This window comes from Nerophis lumbriciformis, linkage group LG11 (genome assembly GCF_033978685.3).
Source record: "Nerophis lumbriciformis linkage group LG11, RoL_Nlum_v2.1, whole genome shotgun sequence".
NCBI lineage: Eukaryota > Metazoa > Chordata > Actinopteri > Syngnathiformes > Syngnathidae > Nerophis > Nerophis lumbriciformis.
In genome coordinates, this window is record NC_084558.2 from 47,498,328 (window position 1) to 47,522,201 (window position 23,874).

Sequence of the window (23,874 nt, forward strand, 5' to 3'; positions counted from 1 at the left end):
GGGGCACTGCTGTCTCCATTAACATCTCCATCGTCACTAGGGGGCACTGTTGCGTCCATTAACATCTCCATCGTCACTAGGGGGCACTGTTGCGTCCATTAACATCTCCATCGTCACTAGGGGGCACTGTTGCGTCCATTAACATCTCCATCGTCACTAGAGGGCACTGTTGCGTCCATTAACATCTCCATCGTCACTAGGGGGCACTGTTGCGTCCATTAACATCTCCATCATCACTAGGGGGCACTGTTGTCTCCATTAACATCTCCATCATCACTAGGGGGCACTGTTGTCTCCATTAACATCTCCATCGTCACTAGGGGGCACTGTTGTCTCCATTAACATCTCCATCATCACTAGGGGGCACTGTTGTCTCCATTAACATCTCCATCATCACTAGGGGGCACTGTTGTGTTCATTAACATCTCCATCGTCACTAGGGGGCACTGTTGTGTTCATTAACATCTCCATCGTCACTAGGGGGCACTGTTGTGTCCATTAACATCTCCATCGTCACTAGGGGGCACTGTTGCGTCCATTAACATCTCCATCGTCACTAGGGGGCACTGTTGCGTCCATTAACATCTCCATCATCACTAGGGGGCACTGTTGTCTCCATTAACATCTCCATCGTCACTAGGGGGCACTGTTGTCTCCATTAACATCTCCATCGTCACTAGGGGGCACTGTTGTGTCCATTAACATCTCCATCATCACTAGGGGGCACTGTTGTCTCCATTAACATCTCCATCGTCACTAGGTGGCACTGTTGCGTCCATTAACATCTCCATCGTCACTAGGGGGCACTGTTGCGTCCATGAGCATATCCATCATCACTAGGGGGCACTGTTGCGTCCATTAACATCTCCATCGTCACTAGGGGGCACTGTTGCGTCCATTAACATCTCCATCATCACTAGGGGGCACTGTTGCGTCCATTAACATCTCCATCGTCACTAGGGGGCACTGTTGTCTCTATTAACATCTCCATCATCACTAGGGGGCACTGTTGCGTCCATTAACATCTCCATCATCACTAGGGGGCACTGTTGCGTCCATTAACATCTCCATCATCACTAGGGGGCACTGTTGCGTCCATTAACATCTCCATCGTCACTAGGGGGCACTGTTGCGTCCATTAACATCTCCATCGTCACTAGGGGGCACTGTTGCGTCCATTAACATCTCCATCGTCACTAGGGGGCACTGTTGCGTCCATTAACATCTCCATCGTCACTAGGGGGCACTGTTGCGTCCATTAACATCTCCATCGTCACTAGGGGGCACTGTTGCGTCCATTAACATCTCCATCGTCACTAGGGGGCACTGTTGCGTCCATTAACATCTCCATCGTCACTAGAGGGCACTGTTGCGTCCATTAACATCTCCATCGTCACTAGGGGGCACTGTTGCGTCCATTAACATCTCCATCGTCACTAGGGGGCACTGTTGTCTCCATTAACATCTCCATCATCACTAGGGGGCACTGTTGTCTCCATTAACATCTCCATCGTCACTAGGGGGCACTGTTGTCTCCATTAACATCTCCATCATCACTAGGGGGCACTGTTGCGTCCATTAACATCTCCATCGTCACTAGGGGGCACTGTTGCGTCCATTAACATCTCCATCATCACTAGGGGGCACTGTTGCGTCCATTAACATCTCCATCGTCACTAGGGGGCACTGTTGTCTCTATTAACATCTCCATCATCACTAGGGGGCACTGTTGCGTCCATTAACATCTCCATCATCACTAGGGGGCACTGTTGCGTCCATTAACATCTCCATCATCACTAGGGGGCACTGTTGCGTCCATTAACATCTCCATCGTCACTAGGGGGCACTGTTGCGTCCATTAACATCTCCATCGTCACTAGGGGGCACTGTTGCGTCCATTAACATCTCCATCGTCACTAGGGGGCACTGTTGCGTCCATTAACATCTCCATCGTCACTAGGGGGCACTGTTGCGTCCATTAACATCTCCATCGTCACTAGGGGGCACTGTTGCGTCCATTAACATCTCCATCGTCACTAGGGGGCACTGTTGCGTCCATTAACATCTCCATCGTCACTAGAGGGCACTGTTGCGTCCATTAACATCTCCATCGTCACTAGGGGGCACTGTTGCGTCCATTAACATCTCCATCATCACTAGGGGGCACTGTTGTCTCCATTAACATCTCCATCATCACTAGGGGGCACTGTTGTCTCCATTAACATCTCCATCGTCACTAGGGGGCACTGTTGTCTCCATTAACATCTCCATCATCACTAGGGGGCACTGTTGTCTCCATTAACATCTCCATCATCACTAGGGGGCACTGTTGTGTTCATTAACATCTCCATCGTCACTAGGGGGCACTGTTGTGTTCATTAACATCTCCATCGTCACTAGGGGGCACTGTTGTGTCCATTAACATCTCCATCGTCACTAGGGGGCACTGTTGCGTCCATTAACATCTCCATCGTCACTAGGGGGCACTGTTGCGTCCATTAACATCTCCATCATCACTAGGGGGCACTGTTGTCTCCATTAACATCTCCATCGTCACTAGGGGGCACTGTTGTCTCCATTAACATCTCCATCGTCACTAGGGGGCACTGTTGTGTCCATTAACATCTCCATCATCACTAGGGGGCACTGTTGTCTCCATTAACATCTCCATCGTCACTAGGTGGCACTGTTGCGTCCATTAACATCTCCATCGTCACTAGGGGGCACTGTTGCGTCCATGAGCATATCCATCATCACTAGGGGGCACTGTTGCGTCCATTAACATCTCCATCGTCACTAGGGGGCACTGTTGCGTCCATTAACATCTCCATCATCACTAGGGGGCACTGTTGCGTCCATTAACATCTCCATCGTCACTAGGGGGCACTGTTGTCTCTATTAACATCTCCATCATCACTAGGGGGCACTGTTGCGTCCATTAACATCTCCATCATCACTAGGGGGCACTGTTGCGTCCATTAACATCTCCATCATCACTAGGGGGCACTGTTGCGTCCATTAACATCTCCATCGTCACTAGGGGGCACTGTTGCGTCCATTAACATCTCCATCGTCACTAGGGGGCACTGTTGCGTCCATTAACATCTCCTACATCACTAGGGGGCACTGTTGCGTCCATGAGCAACTCCATCGTCGCCGGTCACAACAAGTCCTCGTAGTCCAAGAGCTTGGAGTGTTGGCGTGTCTTCCAAAGGCGGTAGAGGCGGAAGTCGAAGTACATCTCGATCATCTCTTTGCCTTCAGCAGACAAAACATGTTATTATTTTCGAAGGACTGACACATCTGTTAGTACAATTAAAATATTACTGCTTATCTGATGCCCCCTTGTGGTTGGAAGCGAAATGACTTTTTAGCGAAGCTCCAAAAGTTGTACAAATAAGAGGTGAAAAAAAAGTGGTAATCTCATGATAATAATAATACACATTTTCCAAGAGAAAAGGTCAAAGTTTTGCAAGAATAATCATAGTATGAGAAGAATAACAGTACTATACAATATTTCTAACCAAAAAAACAAAACATTTTATAACAATAAAGTTGCATTACAAGCATACAGTAAGGTGTGAGAAAAATGTGGTGAATTTTCAAGAATTAAATGTAATAAAAAGTAATTTCACGAGAATAAAAGCCTTATTTTCTGTGCATAAATTTACAAGAGTATTGTGTGCCTATATACTGTGTATGTACATATGTTTACTGCATATAATATATAAACACAAACACATGTGTGTTTAATATATATATATATGTATATATATCAGAGGTGTGGACTCGAGTCACATGACTTGGACTCGAGTCAGACTTGAGTCATGAATTTGATGACTTTAGACTCGACTTGACAAAATGTAAAAAGACTTGCAACTCGACTTAGACTTTAACATCAATGACTTGTGACTTCACTTGGACTTGAGCCTTTTGAATTGACATGACTTGACATGACTTGCTACTTTCCCCAAAACCCAAAGATGAAAAAGTTATTCGGGAGCGCTCCGTATTTTTCATTGTGTACTTGTCTATCAGCGTTGCGTGTGTCAGCTGGTGTGGTCTCAGTACAACAGCCAATCAAATTAGATCTACTTTGTTTTCATCACACAGCATTCATCCAATCAAATTGCAGGACAACCAACGAAGAAGACATGTCCAAACCACAAGCCAGTGAACAAAAAATGATACCTAAAATAATTTTGTTTGGGTATAAAAATTACGAGGTGGTCAACACAAAACGGTTTGCAGTATGCAACACATGCGGTTCGAAAATTACTGATGGAGAGGCAACAACTTCCAACTTCGTCCGGCATTTGAAGTTGCACAAAGAATGGTAAGTTTTGAATGTAAGATAACGTTTATTGGCTAAGTAACGTGACTTTTATTTGCTGTGTAGTTAAATCAGTGAGGCTGTAAACTCACTGCTAACGTTATAACGTTATTGCAAACACGGGAATCTGTTGCAGTTCACTACCTTATTCATACTTTTTGTTCAGTGATTTTTTTAAGCAGGGTTAGTCAATATATCACACGTAACGTTAGACGGCGGTCAGCAGCACCGCGTATTTTAGCCACCTAAAAAAAGACAAAAATAGTAAAATAAAGGTCAGTTAAAATGTATACTATATTATGAATATGTGTACCGTTTTAGCTAGCTTTCTGACATACTGTTGGTTGTTTACCTCAGTGGTCCCCAACCACCGGGCCGCGGCCCGGTACTGGTCCGTGGATCGATTGGTATCGGGCCGCACAAGAAATAATTGTTTTCTTTTTTCTTTTTTTAATTAAATCAACATAAAAAACACAAGATACACTCACAAGTAGTGCACCAACCCAAAACAACTCTCTCCCCCCTTTTGTTCTGGGCATTGAACATGAAGACTCTTCCTTCACTGTTCCGAGGGGCCATGAGAGTCTTGGCAGTGCCTGCCTCCAGTGCTCCAGTGGAGCGAGTTTTCAGCCATGGTGGCATCATACTACGCCCCCATCGTGCACAAATGACTGACAGACTCTTGGCTAATTTGGTCTTTTGCAAATGCAATGCAGCATAGGGCCCTGACATATAAAAAGTACAACTTTTTTGTTATGTTCACGTATATGTCATGTTTTTTCAATGTTAACACTTTTGTACAAATAAGTACATTTGCACTTTATTTTTCAATGTGTTTGTTCTGTAAAGGAATGAGTTAATGTTTAAAATGACTGGTTTATAGTGCTATTATAAAGTGCAATGTCAGCACAATTTTCTTTCCTGCAATTTAAAATGCACTTGTTTTAATAAATAAATACAGCGTTTGAAAAGCATACACAATCTGTGTTAATATATTAGTCTGTGGTTAAAAGGACTTGAAAGGACTCGAAACTCAAAATGCAGGACTTAGGACTTGACTTGAGACTTTCCAGTCTTGACTTTGGACTTGACTCGGGGCTTGCCTGTCTTGACTCGGGACTTGACTCGGACTTGAGGGCAAAGACTTGAGACTTACTTGTGACTTGCAAAACAATGACTTGGTCCCACCTCTGATATATATATATATATAGTATACATACACACACATATATATATATATATATATATATATATATATACATACATATACTGTATATACATATGCACACATATGTGTATATATATACATATATATATATTTGTATATGAATGTGTGTATATATGTATACATATATATACACATGTATATATTTGTATATGTATGTGTGTATACACACACACACATATATATATGTATATATTTGTATATGTATGTGTGTATATATGTATACACACACACATATATATATATATATATATACATATATATATATATTAGAGATGCGCGGATAGGCAATTATTTCATCCGCAACCGCATCAGAAAGTCGTCAACAATCCGCAATCCACCCGATCTAATATTTGATCAGAACCGCACCCGCCCGCACCCGCCCGTTGTTATATATCTAATATAGACGATGCAAGGCATTAGTGAGGTTATAAAGCTTTTGCCTGTTAAAGAAAGGAGACTGATCCAATGCAGCACAGACATTCGCGTGCCACGCTGTCACGACCCAGACGCACACCAGTGCGCAATCATATGGGAGCCGCGCTGAGCGCACCTCCAAGCGCGTCTCGCTGCCGGCGACGGCCGGGTATATGGGCCCGACGCTCCAGCGCCATCCATTTTCAGGGCTAGTTGATTCGGCAGGTGGGTTGTTACACACTCCTTAGCGGGTTCCAACTTCCATGGCCACCGTCCTAGCTGCTGTCTATATCAACCAGGGTGAGCGCACTGCGCGCGGAGTGACCCCTGTTACGCGCCCCCGGCAACAGGGGTGGCGGGCAGGTAAGCTGCGCGGGCGGAGCACGCGGAGTGACCCCTGTTACGAGCCCTTGGCCACGGGGGTGGCGGGCAGGTAAGCTGCTTACCTGCTGCGCGTGACGCCGGCCGCGGCGAAGGCGGACGAGGCGGGGTGTCGGTGCAGTGGGCGCGGTGGTGACCCTGGACGTGCGTCGGGCCCTTCTCGCGGATCGCCTCAGCTACGGCTCCCGGTGGGGCCCTCTCGGGGGAAGGGGCCTCGGTCCCGGACCCCGGCGAGGCGTCCCTTCTCCGCTCCGTAAAAGTGTCCATCTATTTTTTTTTTTTTTCTTCTGTTGTGGCATATGCTGCAGGTGCCTGCTCGTTTTTCGTATGTGGGTAACAACATTTAACTATGTATATATATTTCCGAATTGGTTTAACTGCCACTCGCCTGAATCTATTTAAAATCTAATTTTTCTTTATTTCAACCACCCGACCCGACCCGACCCGCGGATAAATTCTAATTTTTTTTAATTTCATCCGCCCGATCCGCGGACTCCGCGCTTGTGCCCGCCAACCGTGCATCTCTAATATATATATATATATATATATATATATATATATATATATATAAATATACACATATACACACTATATGCATATACATATTATATATATATATGTGTGTGTATATGTATACACACGCACACACACACACACACATACATACATATATATATACACACACATACTATAGGCTACTAGGAGCTAGCAGCTACACAACAGCTAAGCACATAATAGCACACAAGCTAGACAAAGGTAATAATCATTGAACTATAAAAGGGAACATTTTTCAATGCAAACAAGTATCAAATAATTACATATTACTTACACATACAAAGTCTCCAAGGCACAAGTGTATTAGAAAGTATCCAGTAACAAAAGTGTCTGCATCATTCTACTTACTGCGTCATTAACTTAACTTTTTGATGCTAAATAAAACAATTACTACTCCACTCCAACTTAAAGACACCATTCCAGAATGTTAATAATAAAGAGCTTAGTGTTTTTTATAGCTACCATTGTTCTCTCTTTGACTCTTTTCTTGCATCCCACACTACTAAATAATACATGTATGAATGATACTGTTACAGATCAATATTGGTATCGCCCAATCCTCAAGGCTCAAATACTGGTACTGTATCGGAAGTGGAAAAAGTTGTAATGGGTACCTTTTGGTTTTTGAGGTGGAAGTTGAAATACAGAAAAAGAACATTTTCGTCAAAGTAAAATATGATTTTTCACGACTTGGCAGCAAAGTTGCATCACTCGAGCTAGCACGCAGTCTGTGAAGTATTCAACTGTACGTTGTTGTCGTCGCCCATGAGAGTGTTGCTTGCTCACCCTGTGCAGAAAGCTCCAGCGGCGACTGAAATTCGACGGAATAAGGCCTCATCAGATTCTTCAGTTTGAGGAACAGCTGTTGTCGCACACAACAACACACAAAGACGATCACATCAACACAAAATATTTGGAGAAACAAACACACAGAAAGACACGACATGGAAAGTGGGGTACACGTACTCCGCCTAGTGGTGCGGCAGGAGAATACAATGGCGGCAAATCACCGTGGTCACATTCCAAGACCCCGGCAGACAAAAACCAAAACATGTTTTAAATAAATCATATTTCTATTGTTAATACAAAAGCATTGTAAATGAACTTTTACAATTACACACTGAGGGAACTGATATGTATTTATACATACGAGTAGTATAACTATGGCTGTCAATTTAAGTTCCTTTAACAGCAATACTTTTTTTTTAAACTGCGATTAATTTTGACCCTCGGTCCATTCCGTAGGGGAAATGTAATGGCGTCCAGTTACTGATGAGCCACAAGCTGGAAAATAGCGAGCAGAAATTCCACAAAGCTCTCAGTATCAGATCCAAATTCATGGCCATTTTTTTATCCTTCCGACAAGACAAGACTATTTCATCTTCCATCACCGTGAGACGACATCATTAGAGCAAACGCCTTTCCTGCTCGAAAAGAGGAGGAGCCTCACATCCATGTTTGATTATAGCTGAGTGCATCAATAATATAAAATGTAGATTGTTACTCAAATTGCTTGAGTAAAACAGAGACAAAGACAGTAAAGAAGACTGAAGTCACTTTTATCGGAGACTTTCATGTCGCCAAAACATGTCAAGACCTCCGGCTTCACAATAGAAGTGTTACGCGTCACATCCGGTGTAACAACACAACAAAATGAAAAATGGTCTTACATTATGATCATACTTTGTCAAAGATGTTTTGTAATGTAATCTGTGATATTTCCATCCAAACAAATGATTCATGGCAGATTGAATCAAGTGTTAAATATTTGATTAACCTGTTCTGATGGATAGTCCTCAATTACAGAATGTTTAGCAGGCTGAAAATAATATTTTATTATAAAATAGAGGATTGATTGAAACTTTTATTAGTAGATTGCACAGTATAGTACATATTCCGTACAATTGACCACTAAATGGTAACACCCCAATAAGTTTTTCAACTTGTTTAAATCAGGGTCCAAGTAAATCAATTCATGGTACAAATATATACTATCAGCATAATACAGTCATCACACAAGTTAATCATCAGAGTATATACATTGAATTATTTACATTATTTACAATCCGGGGAGGTGGGATGTGGAGGGGGGAGGGTGCTAGTCAAGGGTTAAAGTTGCCTGGAGGTGTTCTTTGAATATGAATATTATTAATGTATACAACAAGTAATGTACAGAATATTTATTCAGGTAGAAATATCACAGATTACGTAACCAAACATCTTTGACAATCAACAATCCACATGTTGTTATTAATGTGTGAAATTGCTATATAAACATGGAGGTGTAGCTTCTCTCCTCTGAATGCAAGTGCTCCTACAGCAGGAATACACATTCTGTATTCCTACAAAATCTGGCAAGACACCAGGTCATTTTTGTATTGTCAATAAAAGTTTATTTATGTTCCTTTTCATTAAAGCAAACTAATCGTCCAGTCATGGTAATAAAAACTTGAACATTATCTGTCCAGGGTATACTTAATAATGATGAAAAATTATATCTATCTGCGATCAATCGCGATTCATTTTGAGTTAACTATGAACAAACTGTGATCATTGCGATTAAATATTTTAATACAATCATTAGTACTTTAACAGCGCTTTATATAACATCTATTTGATATTACAACACCAGGAGTGCGAGCTCGGTGTTCTCGTCACTTGTTCTGCACGCAACTCGTCAACTCCAAGGTTTACGTTTATTTCACTAAAATGTCGTACAAAACTAAGCCTTCCCGGACAGAAAGTAAGGAAGAAACGGTGAACCTCCCCATCACTAAGCTGCAAGAAGTTAGCTTAGCTACAAGGCTACTTTATGCTTGCTGCTACAGTGACATCATTAAATGTTTGGTTGGCGACAGGAAGAAGAGAGAAAGACATCATTTCAGCAGAAGAATGAAGAGTGTCGATGAGGAAGAAGAAGTCCTGATTAAGAATAGGAATGTTGCTACCTTCTCTCCATTGGGGTTCCCCAGCACGTAGCATCCCATGATGTGGATCATGTTTGGTTCTGGGTTCACTTTGCTCATCAGTCGGCTCAGTCGTCTCCAGAATCTAAAGAGAGAACACAACAAGCGTTACATCATGTCTTTTCTCTTCTTTTGTACAGCATCAGGTGGCCAACTCCGTGTCATGTAGCCACGCCCTCGTCTCTGGTCCTAAGTGGAGAAGGCCGGCTTCTGAGGACGGGCTGTTTCCGAGGCAGCCGGTAAAGATGTGCTCGGCAGTCTGTTCAGGCTTGCCACACTTGTCTGAAAGGCCCCACTTTTTCATAGATGACCTGAAGCGTCAAAATCCAGTGCGAAGGTCCATATCCATCGATGGGGTGGCAAGTCTTCTCCTTTGACCTTCCTTCCTGGGTCCTGGATGTATTGTTGGATGCGGCTGCTTCCAAAGATGCTGCCAAGCAAGCATCTCTGGACAGGTCATCAAGGATCGACTGTAGCATCAATTGTGTTGTAAGGATGGCGAGACTTCAGCCTGCATGGTGGAGCCGGCCGGTGTAGTTGTGGCTTTGTGCAGGATGTGCCAGTCGTACTTTCGGGCTTTTCTTGCCAGGGAGACGGTAGCCGCATCCCATCGGAGACTGGCTGGGGCGATTCCCGCCAGGACTGGCAGGGGTGGGTTTCAGGCAACCAGTTCGGATACATAGGGCGTTGTTAATAAAAGTATCAACCTTGTTTACGTGTTGACTTCTGCTCCAGACGGGGGTGCAGTATTCAGCTACAGGTAGGACCAAGGCTTGCGTTGGTATGCGTAGGATCTGGGGGAGGCTCTCCAAGTCGAACCTGCCAGGAGGCAGATAAGTGAGACCCTTGCTGTTGTCTTGGTCTTCACTTGCTTGTAGGATAGTGTCCGGTCTACGTCCGCGCCAAGGTACTTGGTGGAACTCCAGGCGGTTCCTGCCGACATGCACGTCCAATTCCCTTCTTGCTTCCTGGTTGTAGAGGTGGAAAGCTGCAGACACGGTTTTGCTCATGCTGAGTTGCGGGTGCCAATTCTGAAGGTAGTCAGCAAGGATGCTCATATTTCGGTTGAGGCCATCTTCTATCGCCTTCTATGTTCAACAGCAGGGCATGATAGCTAAGTCCTCCACATTGCCATACTAGTTGGATGTTGTGTTAGGCAGGTCATTAATATGGATGTTTAACAGCTTAGGTGAAAGGACAGAGCCTTGCGGGACACCGTTCTTCAGCCTTCTGAGCCTGCTCGTCTGGCCATCGCTGGTTTGTTGGATGAAGCTCCGGTTACTTAGCATCTCCATAAAAAAGCTCACCCTGTGCCGATCTAGGATTGTTCTCAACAATTTCAGATGGAGTCCTCTGTGCCACACGGTATCGTAAGCAGCTGTCAGGTTCAGGAACACTACTCCAGCTTTGTTGTTATCCTGGAAGCTGTCCTCGATGTCCTGGTTGGGTAGTATTACTTGGTCCACTGTTGACCTGCCTCGGCAGATGCTGAGTTGTAGGTTGTAGGTCCACCACTGGCTCGATGAGACAGTGGATCAGCCTCTCTAGGAGGGAGATGGGCTTATAAAAACTTTGGGTTTTCGACAGGTTTGTTGGGCTTTGGCAAGTCTATGACAGAAGCTTGGACCTCCAGAAAATGATAAGAAGAATGGGCACAGCCAGTGAGATTTAATTTCACTTTGGTGTATGATAAACTCTGGGTGGATACCGCCTCCACCTGGTGACTTTCCCGGCTTCAGTGACTTGATTGCTGCTTTTTAATTCGGCTGCTGTGAAGTCTCCTGAAAAGTTAGCATCAGCGCTGGCTGCTCCGGAGTGGGATTATACCTCACTCGATATCAGTCGTGTGAAGTTTTTGTCAGCCTTAGAGAAGCGCCCGTTATTCAGGGGCTGGGAGGCAATGGCATCTGCAGTTACTGGACACCTGCGGGGAGTTGATTTTCTCCCTGAGAGCAGTTTGATGGTCTACCACACATTCCGACTAGAGTGGGGGAAATCAATAGATTCCACTCCTTCAGTCCATCTAGCCTTAAGGGTGTCATCCAGCTTCTGCAGTAGCGTTGTCGCTGTTGCATCCATTTCTTCCTCGGAGCTCGCCTGCTGATGTTGGCCCATCAGGCAGATGCACTCCTCATTCCATAGATATAGTTATTATTAAAGCCACGTGAGATGTTGTGCTTTACTGCCCTTTGGAGGACTTTGCAGTAGTCGGCGTATGCAGCATCCACATCCTCCACTCTCTGGTCCACGAGGCCAACAGTTCTATTTGTTTCCACCAGTTTGCCTTCCTGAAGTTCCGGTTTGCCAGCTACCGGCTGCACCAGTGATGGTACTCTGATGATAGACGTGAACGAGGGAACCTGTGCAAGATCCGTCTCTCTGGTTTCAAGTCGTTACTGCAGCATACGGCGAAGGCCAGGTCAGGGTTGGTGTAAGAGTTTCATCGTGCAGAGGAGAAGCTTGGGGGTTCTTGGGATCAAATCGGAGCAGTGCCTCATTGATAGAAGCTGACTCACTTGGTGTTTCGCCATCCCGTGACGTGCGTTTGTAACCCCGTCTGTATGTTGGCAATTAAAAGTCGCCTGCATGGATGGCAGGGGCAGTCAAAGATGGAAGTGATGATGCAGTCGCCAGTGCTGGTGAGGGTTTGTATACGATCACGACAGGTGTTGCTTGGTTTTGTGTGACCAGCCATTGAATATTGCAGCCAGGTGGATATTGGCAGGTGTCTCTCCAGTTCAGTTCCTACCGGACCAAGGTTGCCCTTCTGTGTTTCTTGTGGATGGATCCAGCGGGAAGGAATCCAGGAAGCTTGAGGTTGTCGTCAGAAACCCAGTGTGTTTCTTGTAGGAGGACCGCTGCAACTTTGCTGGAGTTAGCAAGATGTCTGATGACTTTGGCGACGGTAAAGCCCTTGACTTGGACTTACAACACTGACAGGCCTTGGTTTTTGACGGTGGGGGTGTCAGACTGTCCTGAAGAGAAAGTTCTCTGCTTTGGTCTTGGCTTGTATCTTGGTCTAATTCTTTGGCCACATTAGTTTCTTGAGTTTGTCTTACACCATTTCTCACTACTCACAGGAGAGGCACAGCATGACTTGGTGCTCGTTGAGAAGAGCAATACATGCTGTTGGAATAATTGTTTGTAAGTTATCACAAAAGAAACGTTGTATTACATTATGTTCCTGATAAGAAGATGAATGCTGTCTTTCGAGGCCTAACAAGAGGAAGAAGGCTCGGGGAAACGCCACTGTGATTTCAACACGGACAGATGGCAGGATCTGCTCAACTTCCAGAGGAACTCTCTTTCAAGTGTTAAACGAACTCTCTTTGAAGTATTTCACAAACTCTCTTCCAACTATTTGGTAACCGAGGTCAACGCTATTTACAACCCGCTGCCCTCTTGAAGTCGCTGTGGTCAGGAGACGGGAGGGGTTATCCATTGTCCTCCAACACCTGCGCCAGCTGGATCCAGGAAGAGCCCAAGCCCGAGAAATCCTCTTCTTGGTCTTCAAAGCGACCGAAAATAATGACTGTTTTACATACTTCCCATTCCTGCCGTGACATGTGTTGGTGCGTGAACATTGAACATCTGAATAAAAGAGGAGACGAAAACCTTCTTCGTCAGAGCGTGGTGCAGGACTGTACAGAGAGTGCAGTGGCCATGTCTCTCCTCAATATTGAGTCCAAATTGAATTCTGTCTCTGTTTGATTCCTTGCCTTTTGTCTTGTTTAATAGATGTCCTCAGTGTTTGAACGTGACACATGCTTTCAACTTTCTCAAAGTCTCCATGAAGACCAGAAAATGTTTTTTTGATTTGTCACGAGTCACATTTTTGAAAAAAAATTGAAAGGTAACGGAATACTTGCTAAATAGAGCAACTAGCTTTCTTATTGGCAACACCATTTTCTCCTGTTACAACATGTTCTTATTCTCTGGCGGATGAGGAGTGTGTGAGGTGTGTTAAGAATCAGCGTTATGCTGTCATCTGCTATACAGAGTTGGAAGGATAAGCTACATTCACAGACAGTCCCATAATAATGTGTTTATCCAGTCCTATAGATAGTACTTTATTGATTCCTTCAGGAGAGTTCCCTCAGAAATATTTAAATGTGTTCATACAATTACAGACAGTCCCATCATAACGTGTTTGTCCAGTCCTATTATAATGTGTTCAAACAATCACACACAGTCCCATCATAATGTGTTTGTCCAGTCCTATTATGTGTTCAAACAATCACACACAGTCCCATCATAATGTGTTTATCCAGTCCCATTCTAATGTGTTCATACAATCGCAGACAGTCCCTTCATAATGTGTATACCCAGTCCCATCATAATGTGTTCATGCAGTCCCATTCTAATGTGTTCATACAATCGCTGATAGTCCCATCATAATGTGTATATCCAGTCCCATCATAATGTGTTCATGCAGTCCCATTCTAATGTGTTCATACAATCGCAGACTGTCCCATCATCATGTGTATACCCAGTCCCATCATAATGTGTTCAACAATTACAGACAGCCCCATCATAATGTGTTCATCCAGTGTCATTATATTGTGTTCATGCAATTACAGACCGTCCACTCATGTGTTCAAACAATCAAGGACAGTCCCATCATAATGTGTTTATACAGTCCCATCATAATGTGTTCAAACAATCACAGACAGTCCCATCATAATGTGTTTATACAGTCCCATCCTAATGTGTTTAAATAATCATAGACTGTCTCATTATAATGTGTTTATCATGTCCCGTTATGTGTTCATACCATTACAGACAGTCCCATCATACTGTGTTTATCCAGTCCCATTATAATGTGTTCAAACAATCGCAGACAGTCCCATCATATTGTGTTTATCCTGTCTCATTATATTGTGTTTATACAATTACAGGCAGTCCCATCATAATGTGTTTATACAGTCTCATTATATTGTGTTTATACAATCACAGACTGTCCCATTATAATGTGTTTATCCTGTCCCATTATAATGTGTTTATCCTGTCCCATTATGTGTTCATAGCATTACAGACATCTCCGTCAAACTGTTTATCCAGTCCCATTATAATGTGTTCAAACAATCGCAGACAGTCCCATCATAATGTGTATACCCAGTCTCATTATATTGTGTTTATACAATTACAGGCAGTCCAATCATAATGTGTTCAAACAATCACAGACAGTCCCATCATAATGTGTTTATACAGTCCCTTCATAATGTGTTCCAACGATCGCAGACAGTCCCATCATAATGTAGCATCTTTGAGGAAATGTATCTGTGCCATTAATGTTTTTTAGTGCCACAAATAAAAAAAAATGTTTGGGTACCCCGAGAGGGACAAGCGGTAGAAAATGGATGGATGGATAGTTTTTGGGGTGATTTGGCTGATTTTAATTTCTGTTATTTTCTGTGTGTGCAAGACTCTGTTTAAAAGATGCATGTATTAAACCCAGGTGTGTATCAAATATGGCGTCCAGTTACAGCATGAATAAATCCTCTTTATGAAAGCTGGCGAAAAGAAATGACTCACTGGCTCATGTCTTCTTCCTTTTCCACTTTAGCAAACGTCGCTACTTTGTTCTTCAGGAGGTAGAGATGACCCGGGCCTCCCTGACAAGAGCAGAACATATTTATTATTATTATTATTATGAATATTATTATTTGTTATTAATATTGACTGTACATTTCCATGATCATTCCCACCTGACAGAAGATGAGCATCCTCCAGAACTTGCTTCCTCTCCTGTAAGCCGTCAGCTTCTTCTCAATTTCCTCTGAAGGAGCATCAAGTTGTCAATAAAACACATTTTAAAAGTTGTCAATAAAAACATCAAAAAGTGGTCAATAAAAATATTTTTCAAAGTTGTCATTTAATACTTTAAAAAAAATGTCATTAAAAACATTAAAATGTTGTCATTAAGAACATTAAAAAGTTGTCATTAAAAACATTTAAAAAGTTGTCATTTAAAACAACATTTAGTGCAAAACAACACCTGCATGACTATGAATAAAAAATATGATCAAATGCATTTATCTCCTGGGGATGATCAGAAGCAGAAAAATAATGAACAACTTGAATGTGTTCACATCCTGGACACATTTAGAAATTTGCATTTTTTTTTTAAATAACTTTTTTGTGTTTTGTAATAACTTCTACTCCGGAAGTATTGCGCACTAAAATGTGAACATTTGATAAAACATGAATTATACTGTGCTGCATATGCGGTTTGTTTCCAGACAAATACACCACATGGAGGTGGTGTTGTTAAAATTTTGACCTATGTTGGATTGCTTAAAACACACATACACACACACATATATATATATGTGTACATAAATATACTGTATACATAAATATATACATAATTGTGTGTGTGTATATATATATATATATAAATATATATATATATTGACCCTGGATCTCAGGAAACAGAGTGGGCCGACACCAGCAGATGACATGGCTCCCCAAACCATCACTGATGGTGGAAACTTTACACTAGACTTCAGGCAACGTGGATCCTGTGCCTCTCCTGTCTTCCTCCAGACTCTGGGACCTCGATTTCCAAAGGAAATGCAAAATTTGCTTTCGTCAGAAAACATGACTTTGGACAACTCAGCAGCAGTCCAGCTGGTGTCGGTCCACTCTGTTTCCTGAGATCCAGGGTCAACGCAGCCGTCTACCAGCAAGTTTTAGAGCACTTCATGATTCCTGCTGCTGACCTGCTCTATGGAGATGGAGATTTCAAGTTCCAACAGGACTTGGCGCCTGCACACAGCGCAAAATCTACCCGTGCCTGGTTTACGGACCATGGTATTTCTGTTCTAAATTGGCCCGCCAACTCCCCTGACCTTAGCCCCATAGAAAATCTGTGGGGTATTGTGAAAAGGAAGATGCAGAATGCCAGACCCAAAAACGCAGAAGAGTTGAAGGCCACTATCAGAGCAACCTGGGCTCTCATAACACCTGAGCAGTGCCAGAAACTCATCGACTCCATGCCACGCCGCATTAACGCAGTAATTGAGGCAAAAGGAGCTCCAACCAAGTATTGAGTATTGTACATGCTCATATTTTTCATTTTCATACTTTTCAGTTGGCCAACATTTCTAAAAATCCCTTTTTTGTATAAGCCTTAAGTAATATTCTAATTTTGTGACACACGGAATTTTGGATTTTCATTTGTTGCCACTTCAAATCATCAAAATTAAATGAAATAAACATTTGAATGCATCAGTCTGTGTGCAATGAATAAATATAATGTACAAGTTACACCTTTTGAATGCAATTACTGAAATAAATCAAGTTTTTCAAAATATTCTAATTTACTGGCTTTTACCTGTATATATATATACCGGTATATATATGTGTGTGTCTTTAAATTTATGTGTGAATGTGTAAGTGTGTGTATGTTCCAACACATTTTTCTGATCGATTGATATAGATTATCATCACACTTCAACATCTCTAACCTATGAATGCTGCATCTTTGCAAGGTCAGCATTGCGAATGAACATGTTTTTAATTGTGTTACCCTGGATGAATAAATGTTAATTAAATACATGTATATAAATGAGCTGTAAGAATCACATTTGAGTTCATTGGAAATATTTTAGGAGATTTAAATAAATAACAGGTAGGGAGTAAAATAGGTAAACAAGCTCATTTATTTTATCATCCCCTCATTGTAAATCATGCAATGGTATTTGTTATTGCCTCCAAGCTTCTTCTTCTTCTTTTTGGCGGAAGGCACCATGCGCAAATAGCCGTAGCTCTGAAGGCCTTAAATTGACTCAGCAGCACCACCTGCCTTTGTAGAGTACGAATTACGGTTGCTACGAGTGTAAGTGTGTGGATCGCGCAGGGTGGAATATTACTGTCAAAAGTTTGAACTTGAAGAAAATTGTTTTTATACTTGCAAATCTTTCTTTATTTGAAGAAAATTGTTTCTTTTTTTTACTTGCCTACTAATACTTATTTGATTTAAGAAAATTGTTTCCATACTTGCGAATCGTTTTCTAATAAAGACATTTCTTTTCATAGTCACAAATGTATTCCTGCAAATCATTTTTTATTGAAGAAAATAGTTTTTCACTTGCAAATCGTTTTCTTATTTTACTTGAAGAATTCATTTTTACTTGCGAATAGTTTTTTTTATATCAGCAAATCTATTATTAATTTGAAGAAAATTGTTTCTTTTTTACTAATCATTTTTTGATTTAAGAAAATTGCTTCCATACTTGCAAATCTTTTTTTAATAAAGAAAATTATTTTTAAATTCACAAATGTTTTCTTTACTTGCAGAAATATTGTTTTTATTCCTGCGAATTGTTTTTTTATTGAAGAAAATTGTTTTTTCACTTGCATTTCGTTTCTTTTTTTTACTTGAAGAATTTATTTTTACTTGAATAGTTTTTTTTTAATTGGGGAAAAAAAAATTATTTTTAATTGTGAATCGTTTTTTACTTGAAGAAAATTGTTTTTATACTTGCAATTACATTTTGAAGAAAATGGTTTCTTTTTTTTCCTGCCTGTTAATCATTTTTTGATTTAAGAAAATTATTTTCATATTCACAAATGTTTTTTTTACATGCAGAAGTATTTTTTTTCCCTGCAAAACGTTTTCTATTGAAGAAAATAGTTGTTGTTTTTTTATTGCAAACCATTTTTTTTATTTTACTTGAATTTTGTTTACTTGTAAACCATCCATCCATCTATTTTCTACCGCTTATTCCCTTTTGGGGTTGCGGGGGGCGCTGGAGCCTATCTCAGCTACAATCGGGTGGAAGGCAGGGTACACCCTGGACAAGTCGCCACCTCATCGCAGGGCCAACACAGATAGACAGACAACATTCACACTCACATTCACACACTAGGGCCAATTTAGTGTTGCCAATCAACCTATCCCCAGGTGCATGTTTTTGGAGGTGGGAGGAAGCCGGAGTACCCGGAGGGAACCCACGCAGTCACGGGGAGAACATGCAAACTCCACACAGAAAGATCCCGAGCCTGGGATTGAACCCCAGACTACTCAGCACCTTCGTATTGTGAGGCAGACGCACTAACCCCTCTTCCACCGTGCTGCCGGACATTTGTATATACTTGCAAATGTTTTTTTTAATTAAAATAGTTTTTGTTATACTGGCAAATTGCTTTTTATTGAAGGATTTTTTTTTTTTAACTTGCCAATAGTTTTTTTAATTGGGAAAAAACAGTTTTTTTAAATTGTGAATCGTTTTTTTACTTGAACAAAATTGTTTTTATACTCATGTTTAGATTTTTTAATTGAACATTTTTTTTGCCCCTGCAAATCATTTTTTTAATTGATGGTATTTTTTATATACTTGCAAATGTTTTTTTAAATGGAAACATTTTTATACTTGCAAATTGCTTTTTAATTTATAAAATTGTTTGTTTTTTACTTGGAAAAAAAAGGAACTGTTTTCAAACTTACAAATGTTTTTTTAATTGAAGGATTTTGTTTTTTACTTGCGAATATCTTTTTTTATTGAAAAAAAAAAAAAAAGGTGTTTTTTACCTGCAAATTGTTGGACGTTTGTTAAAACATTTTGTGAGTTTTGGCAGTCATTTCACTCCACAGTAAAACCAAAAGTCATCAGATTCTACACTAAAATTTACGGTGTTTTTTAAACAGAATTGCTGTAAATTGAAAAACTTTTATCTTTCAGATAAAATTCTGGCGATTGAGCTGCTTGTTGTTTTTTTTTCCTGTAAAATCTGTGGCCTGTTTCCAGTGTGGATGAGTTTAGCGTGATAGAAGAAGTGGTAAAGGAAGGTCCAAACGAAAACGTGGATGGCTCTAAGAAAGAACCCTGAGGGACGCCAATGAACTTGCGTGGAAAAGGAGACTCACCCAGGATGTCGTCAAAGGTGGCATGTTCGTGGTCCTGAGCAAGAGAGACCAAAGCTATCAAAGGAGTCTTGGTGGGCGAGCGAGTGTCGGACTCACGTAGAGGATGGGGATGATGGAGGGGTCGTCCCTGCGGAGGATGGTGGGCACGTATTCGGCCTTGGGCACCTTGGAGGAGATCAGCTGGAGGACAAGTGCGCCGTTTACGGACTGGGACTTTGCTCGCGGCCTTCGAAGGTGCCTACCATGATTTTGGGGGGGACGAAGTCGTCTCCCTCGCAGGCCAGCCTCTCCGTCTCTCGCTCCTCCTCCCAGTCGGCCGAGTCGTCCACGCCGCCTTCGTCCAGCGTGCCGCAGGACGCCTGCAGGTCGCCACCTTGAAGGAGACGCCACACACACCGTCAGCTTCAGCATGATAAAGAAAAGGTAGGTTTATAGATGGAGGCCATGTTGACAAATGGAAAATATGTCAGTTGTTAAAAAGTCAATATAAAAATGTGATTATTCTCACAACTTAATCAGTCCCTCCAGGATTTCAAGATGTTCAGTCCAATCAAAATACCGTAATTTACGGACTTATTTTCCTACGCTTTGTACCCCGCGGCTAATACAACGGTGGAGGGATTTTTCCTTTGCTGACAGCCAGAATTAAAAAACAAACAAGCAGAGACACCGAAAAGGTGTGTTATTGTTTGCGCTATGGCGCCATCTTATGGACGAGTTCGCTCCCTGCAGGTGCCGCATTGCCCTTCTGTTTAGACCGAGCTTTCCACCGGAAGTACAAGTGGCAGTCTGTCTTCTAGCCACCAAATCACGTTTCTACTCGTATGTATTCTTCATTCCTCCTGCCGAGCAACGTTTGTAAGTTTTACAATATAACTAAAACAATTCTTACTTACTAAAGCGTCCCAAGTGTTTTCATGCATACTTGTACGTGCTATCGTAATGTAATCAAGCTAGCATCGTTAGCTAACATGCTAACACGTTTACGAGTGTCTGCGTTAGTATTATTAACTTACAATGGCATTCTTTTTGTATTATGTCAGTTTCACAAATTCCTCAGTAAATTCACCAAAACGTCACCGTGGAGTTATTGAGTCTGTTTAGCTGATTGGAGAGCTAGCTTGCGCAGCTAGTGGGTCCATGACGATGACTTCTGTTTTGTTTGATCAGCCGGAAGTACAAGTGGCAGTCTGTCTTCTAGCCATCCATCGCGTTTCTACTCGTATGGATTCTTCATTCCTCACTCCGAGCAACGTCTGTAAGTTTTACAATATAACTACTTCTGTTTTGTTTGATCAGCCGTTTTACTGCCCTGTTACAGACACCATTTATTGTATATAAATAAACATTTAGAAAATATTTCTGTGTAAATAACTCATTTCACAACGTATATATCTGCGACTCGACTAATATATGGAAAACGATCTATTTTTCTAAAATGTAGTGGGTGTGGCTTAAATAGTCTGGAAAATATGGTATGTATTGATCAAACCACACAATTGTTGTCGCTCACACCTACTTCCTGTTCCCGTCGACAGCGCTAAGCCTTCTGGGTAATGCGCTGTACAAACATTTACTTCCAAGTTGACATGTATTTATATATGTATGTAACATTTATGTATCCAGGGAAAGACAATTGAGAACATATTTTCATTTGCAATGCTGACCTCGCAAAGAGGCAGCATTTACATGTTAGAGATGTTGAAGTGTGATGATAATCCCTCATCTTTTATTTAACAACGAAAATGGGCGCAATAGATCGCTGTCAACAGTCGACAAATGTTTTTAACGTGCGTACATGTGTTGGAACATAAATGAATGTTTTAACACGGACAAAGACTTTTTTTTAGGTGTAAAACATACACGGAGAATGTCTGCGACTTGTGGACGACGATAAGGAAGCCTTCGGTGGTGTTTCTTTCCAGGATTGTTATTAATTATTATGACAAATTAAAACAGTACAGTTTTTGACAATGAGCTCTCAGTACGTGCTTTTACTGCCATCGAGTGTCTACTTTTAAGTCTGAGTGCAATAAAACGAGTAAAACATCAATACAGTATTGATTGAAACCATGTGTTATTTTAAGTTAAAAGTAGTTTTTGACAAAGAGCTCTCAGTACGTGCTTTTACTGCCCTCTAGTGTCTACTTTTAAGTCTGAGTGCAATAAAACGAGTAAAACATCAATACGGTATTGATTGAAATTATGTGACTTTTTAAGTTAAAAGTACAGTTTTTGACAAACAGCTCTCAGTATGTGCTTTTACTGCCCTCTAGTGTCTACTTTTAAGTCTGAGTGCAATAAAACGAGTAAAACATCAATATGGTATTGATTAAAATCATGAGATTTTTGAAGTTAAAAGTACAGTTTTTGACAAAGAGCTCTCAGTATGTGCTTTTACTGCCCTCTAGTGTCTACTTTTAAGTCTGAGTGCAATAAAACGAGTAAAACATCAATATGGTATTGATTAAAATCATGAGATTTTTGAAGTTAAAAGTACAGTTTTTGACAAAGAGCTCTCAGTATGTGCTTTTACTGCCATCGAGTGTTTACTTTTAAGTCTGAGTGCAATAAAACGAGTAAAACATCAATACGGTATTGATTGAAATCATGTGATTTTTTTAAGTTAAAAGTACAGTTTTTGACAATGAGCTCTCAGTATGTGCCTTTACTGCTCTCTAGTGTCTACTTTTAAGTCTGAGTGCAATAAAACGGGTAAAACATCAATACGGTATTGATGGAAATCATGTGATTTTTGAAGTTAAAAGTACAGTTTTTCACAGAGAGCTCTCAGTATGTGCTTTTACTGCCATTGAGTGTTTACTTTTAAGTCTGAGTGCAATAAAATGAGTAAAACATCAATACAGTATTGATTGAAATACTGTGATTTTTTAAGTTAAAAGTACAGTTTTTGACAAAGAGCTCTCAGTACGTGCTTTTACTGCCATCTAGTGTCTACTTTTAAGACTGAGTGCAATAAAACGAGTAAAACATCAATACAGTATTGATTGAAATCATGTGATTTTTGAAGTTAAAAGTAGTTTTTGACAATGAGCTCTCAGTACGTGCTTTTACTGCCATCTAGTGTCTACTTTTCAGTCTGATTGCAATAAAACGAGTAAAACATCAATACGGTATTGATTGAAATCATGTGACTTTTGAAGTTAAAAGTACAGTTTTTGACAATGAGCTCTCAGTATGTGCTTTTACTGCTCTCTAGTGTCTACTTTTAAGTCTGAGTGCAATAAAACGAGTAAAACATCAATACGATATTGATTGAAATCATGTGATTTTTTAAGTTGAAAGTACAGTTTTTGACAATGAGCTCTCAGTACGTGCTTTTACTGCCATCTAGTGTCTACTTTTCAGTCTGATTGCAATAAAACGAGTAAAACATCAATACGGTATTGATTGAAATCATATGATTTTTAAAGTTAAAGTTACAAGGAACACTTAAAACATTGGTAACAAATTCATAAAGGTTGATTCAATGTTGTAAAAATACAAAACGTAAAATATTGCATCCATCCATCCATCCATCTTCTTCCGCTTATCCGAGGTCGGGTCGCGGGGGCAGCAGCTTAAGCAGGGAAGCCCAGACTTCCCTCTCCCCAGCCACTTCGTCCAGCTCCTCCCGGGGGATCCCGAGGCGTTCCCAGGCCAGCCGGGAGAGATAGTCTTCCCAGCGTGTCCTGGGTCTTCCCCGTGGCCTCCTACCGGTCGGACGTGCCCGAAACACCTTCCTAGGGAGGCGTTCGGGTGGCATCCTGACCAGATGCCCGAACCACCTCATCTGGCTCCTCTCGATGTGGAGGAGCAGCGGCTTTACTTTGAGCTCCCTCCGAATGACAGAGCTTCTCACCCTATCTCTAAGGGAGAGCCCCGCCACTCGGCGGAGGAAACTCATTTCGGCCGCTTGTACCCGCGATCTTGTCCTTTCGGTCATGACCCAAAGCTCTTGACCATAGGTGAGGATGGGAACGTAGATCGACCGGTAAATCGAGAGCTTTGCCTTCCGGCTCAGCTCCTTCTTCACCACAACGGATCGATACAGCGTCCGCATTACTGAAGACGCCGCACCGATCCGCCTGTCGATCTCACGATCAACTCTTCCCCCACTCGT

At 41.6% G+C, this 23,874-nt stretch overlaps 1 protein-coding gene across 1 annotated transcript in view; it reads right to left on the reverse strand.

Annotated features, from left to right (window-relative positions):
- Nucleotides 1-3,035: 3,035 nt before the first annotated feature.
- Nucleotides 3,036-23,874, reverse strand: part of nsmfa (NMDA receptor synaptonuclear signaling and neuronal migration factor a) — a 67,263-nt gene continuing 46,424 nt past the window's right edge. The window contains 8 exon segments of the mRNA XM_072914156.1: nucleotides 3,036-3,258; nucleotides 7,698-7,773; nucleotides 9,860-9,962; nucleotides 15,413-15,492; nucleotides 15,586-15,656; nucleotides 19,752-19,785; nucleotides 19,848-19,931; nucleotides 19,994-20,124. Coding sequence (XP_072770257.1) covers nucleotides 3,161-3,258; nucleotides 7,698-7,773; nucleotides 9,860-9,962; nucleotides 15,413-15,492; nucleotides 15,586-15,656; nucleotides 19,752-19,785; nucleotides 19,848-19,931; nucleotides 19,994-20,124 — 677 coding nt within the window. The 3' untranslated portion in view covers nucleotides 3,036-3,160.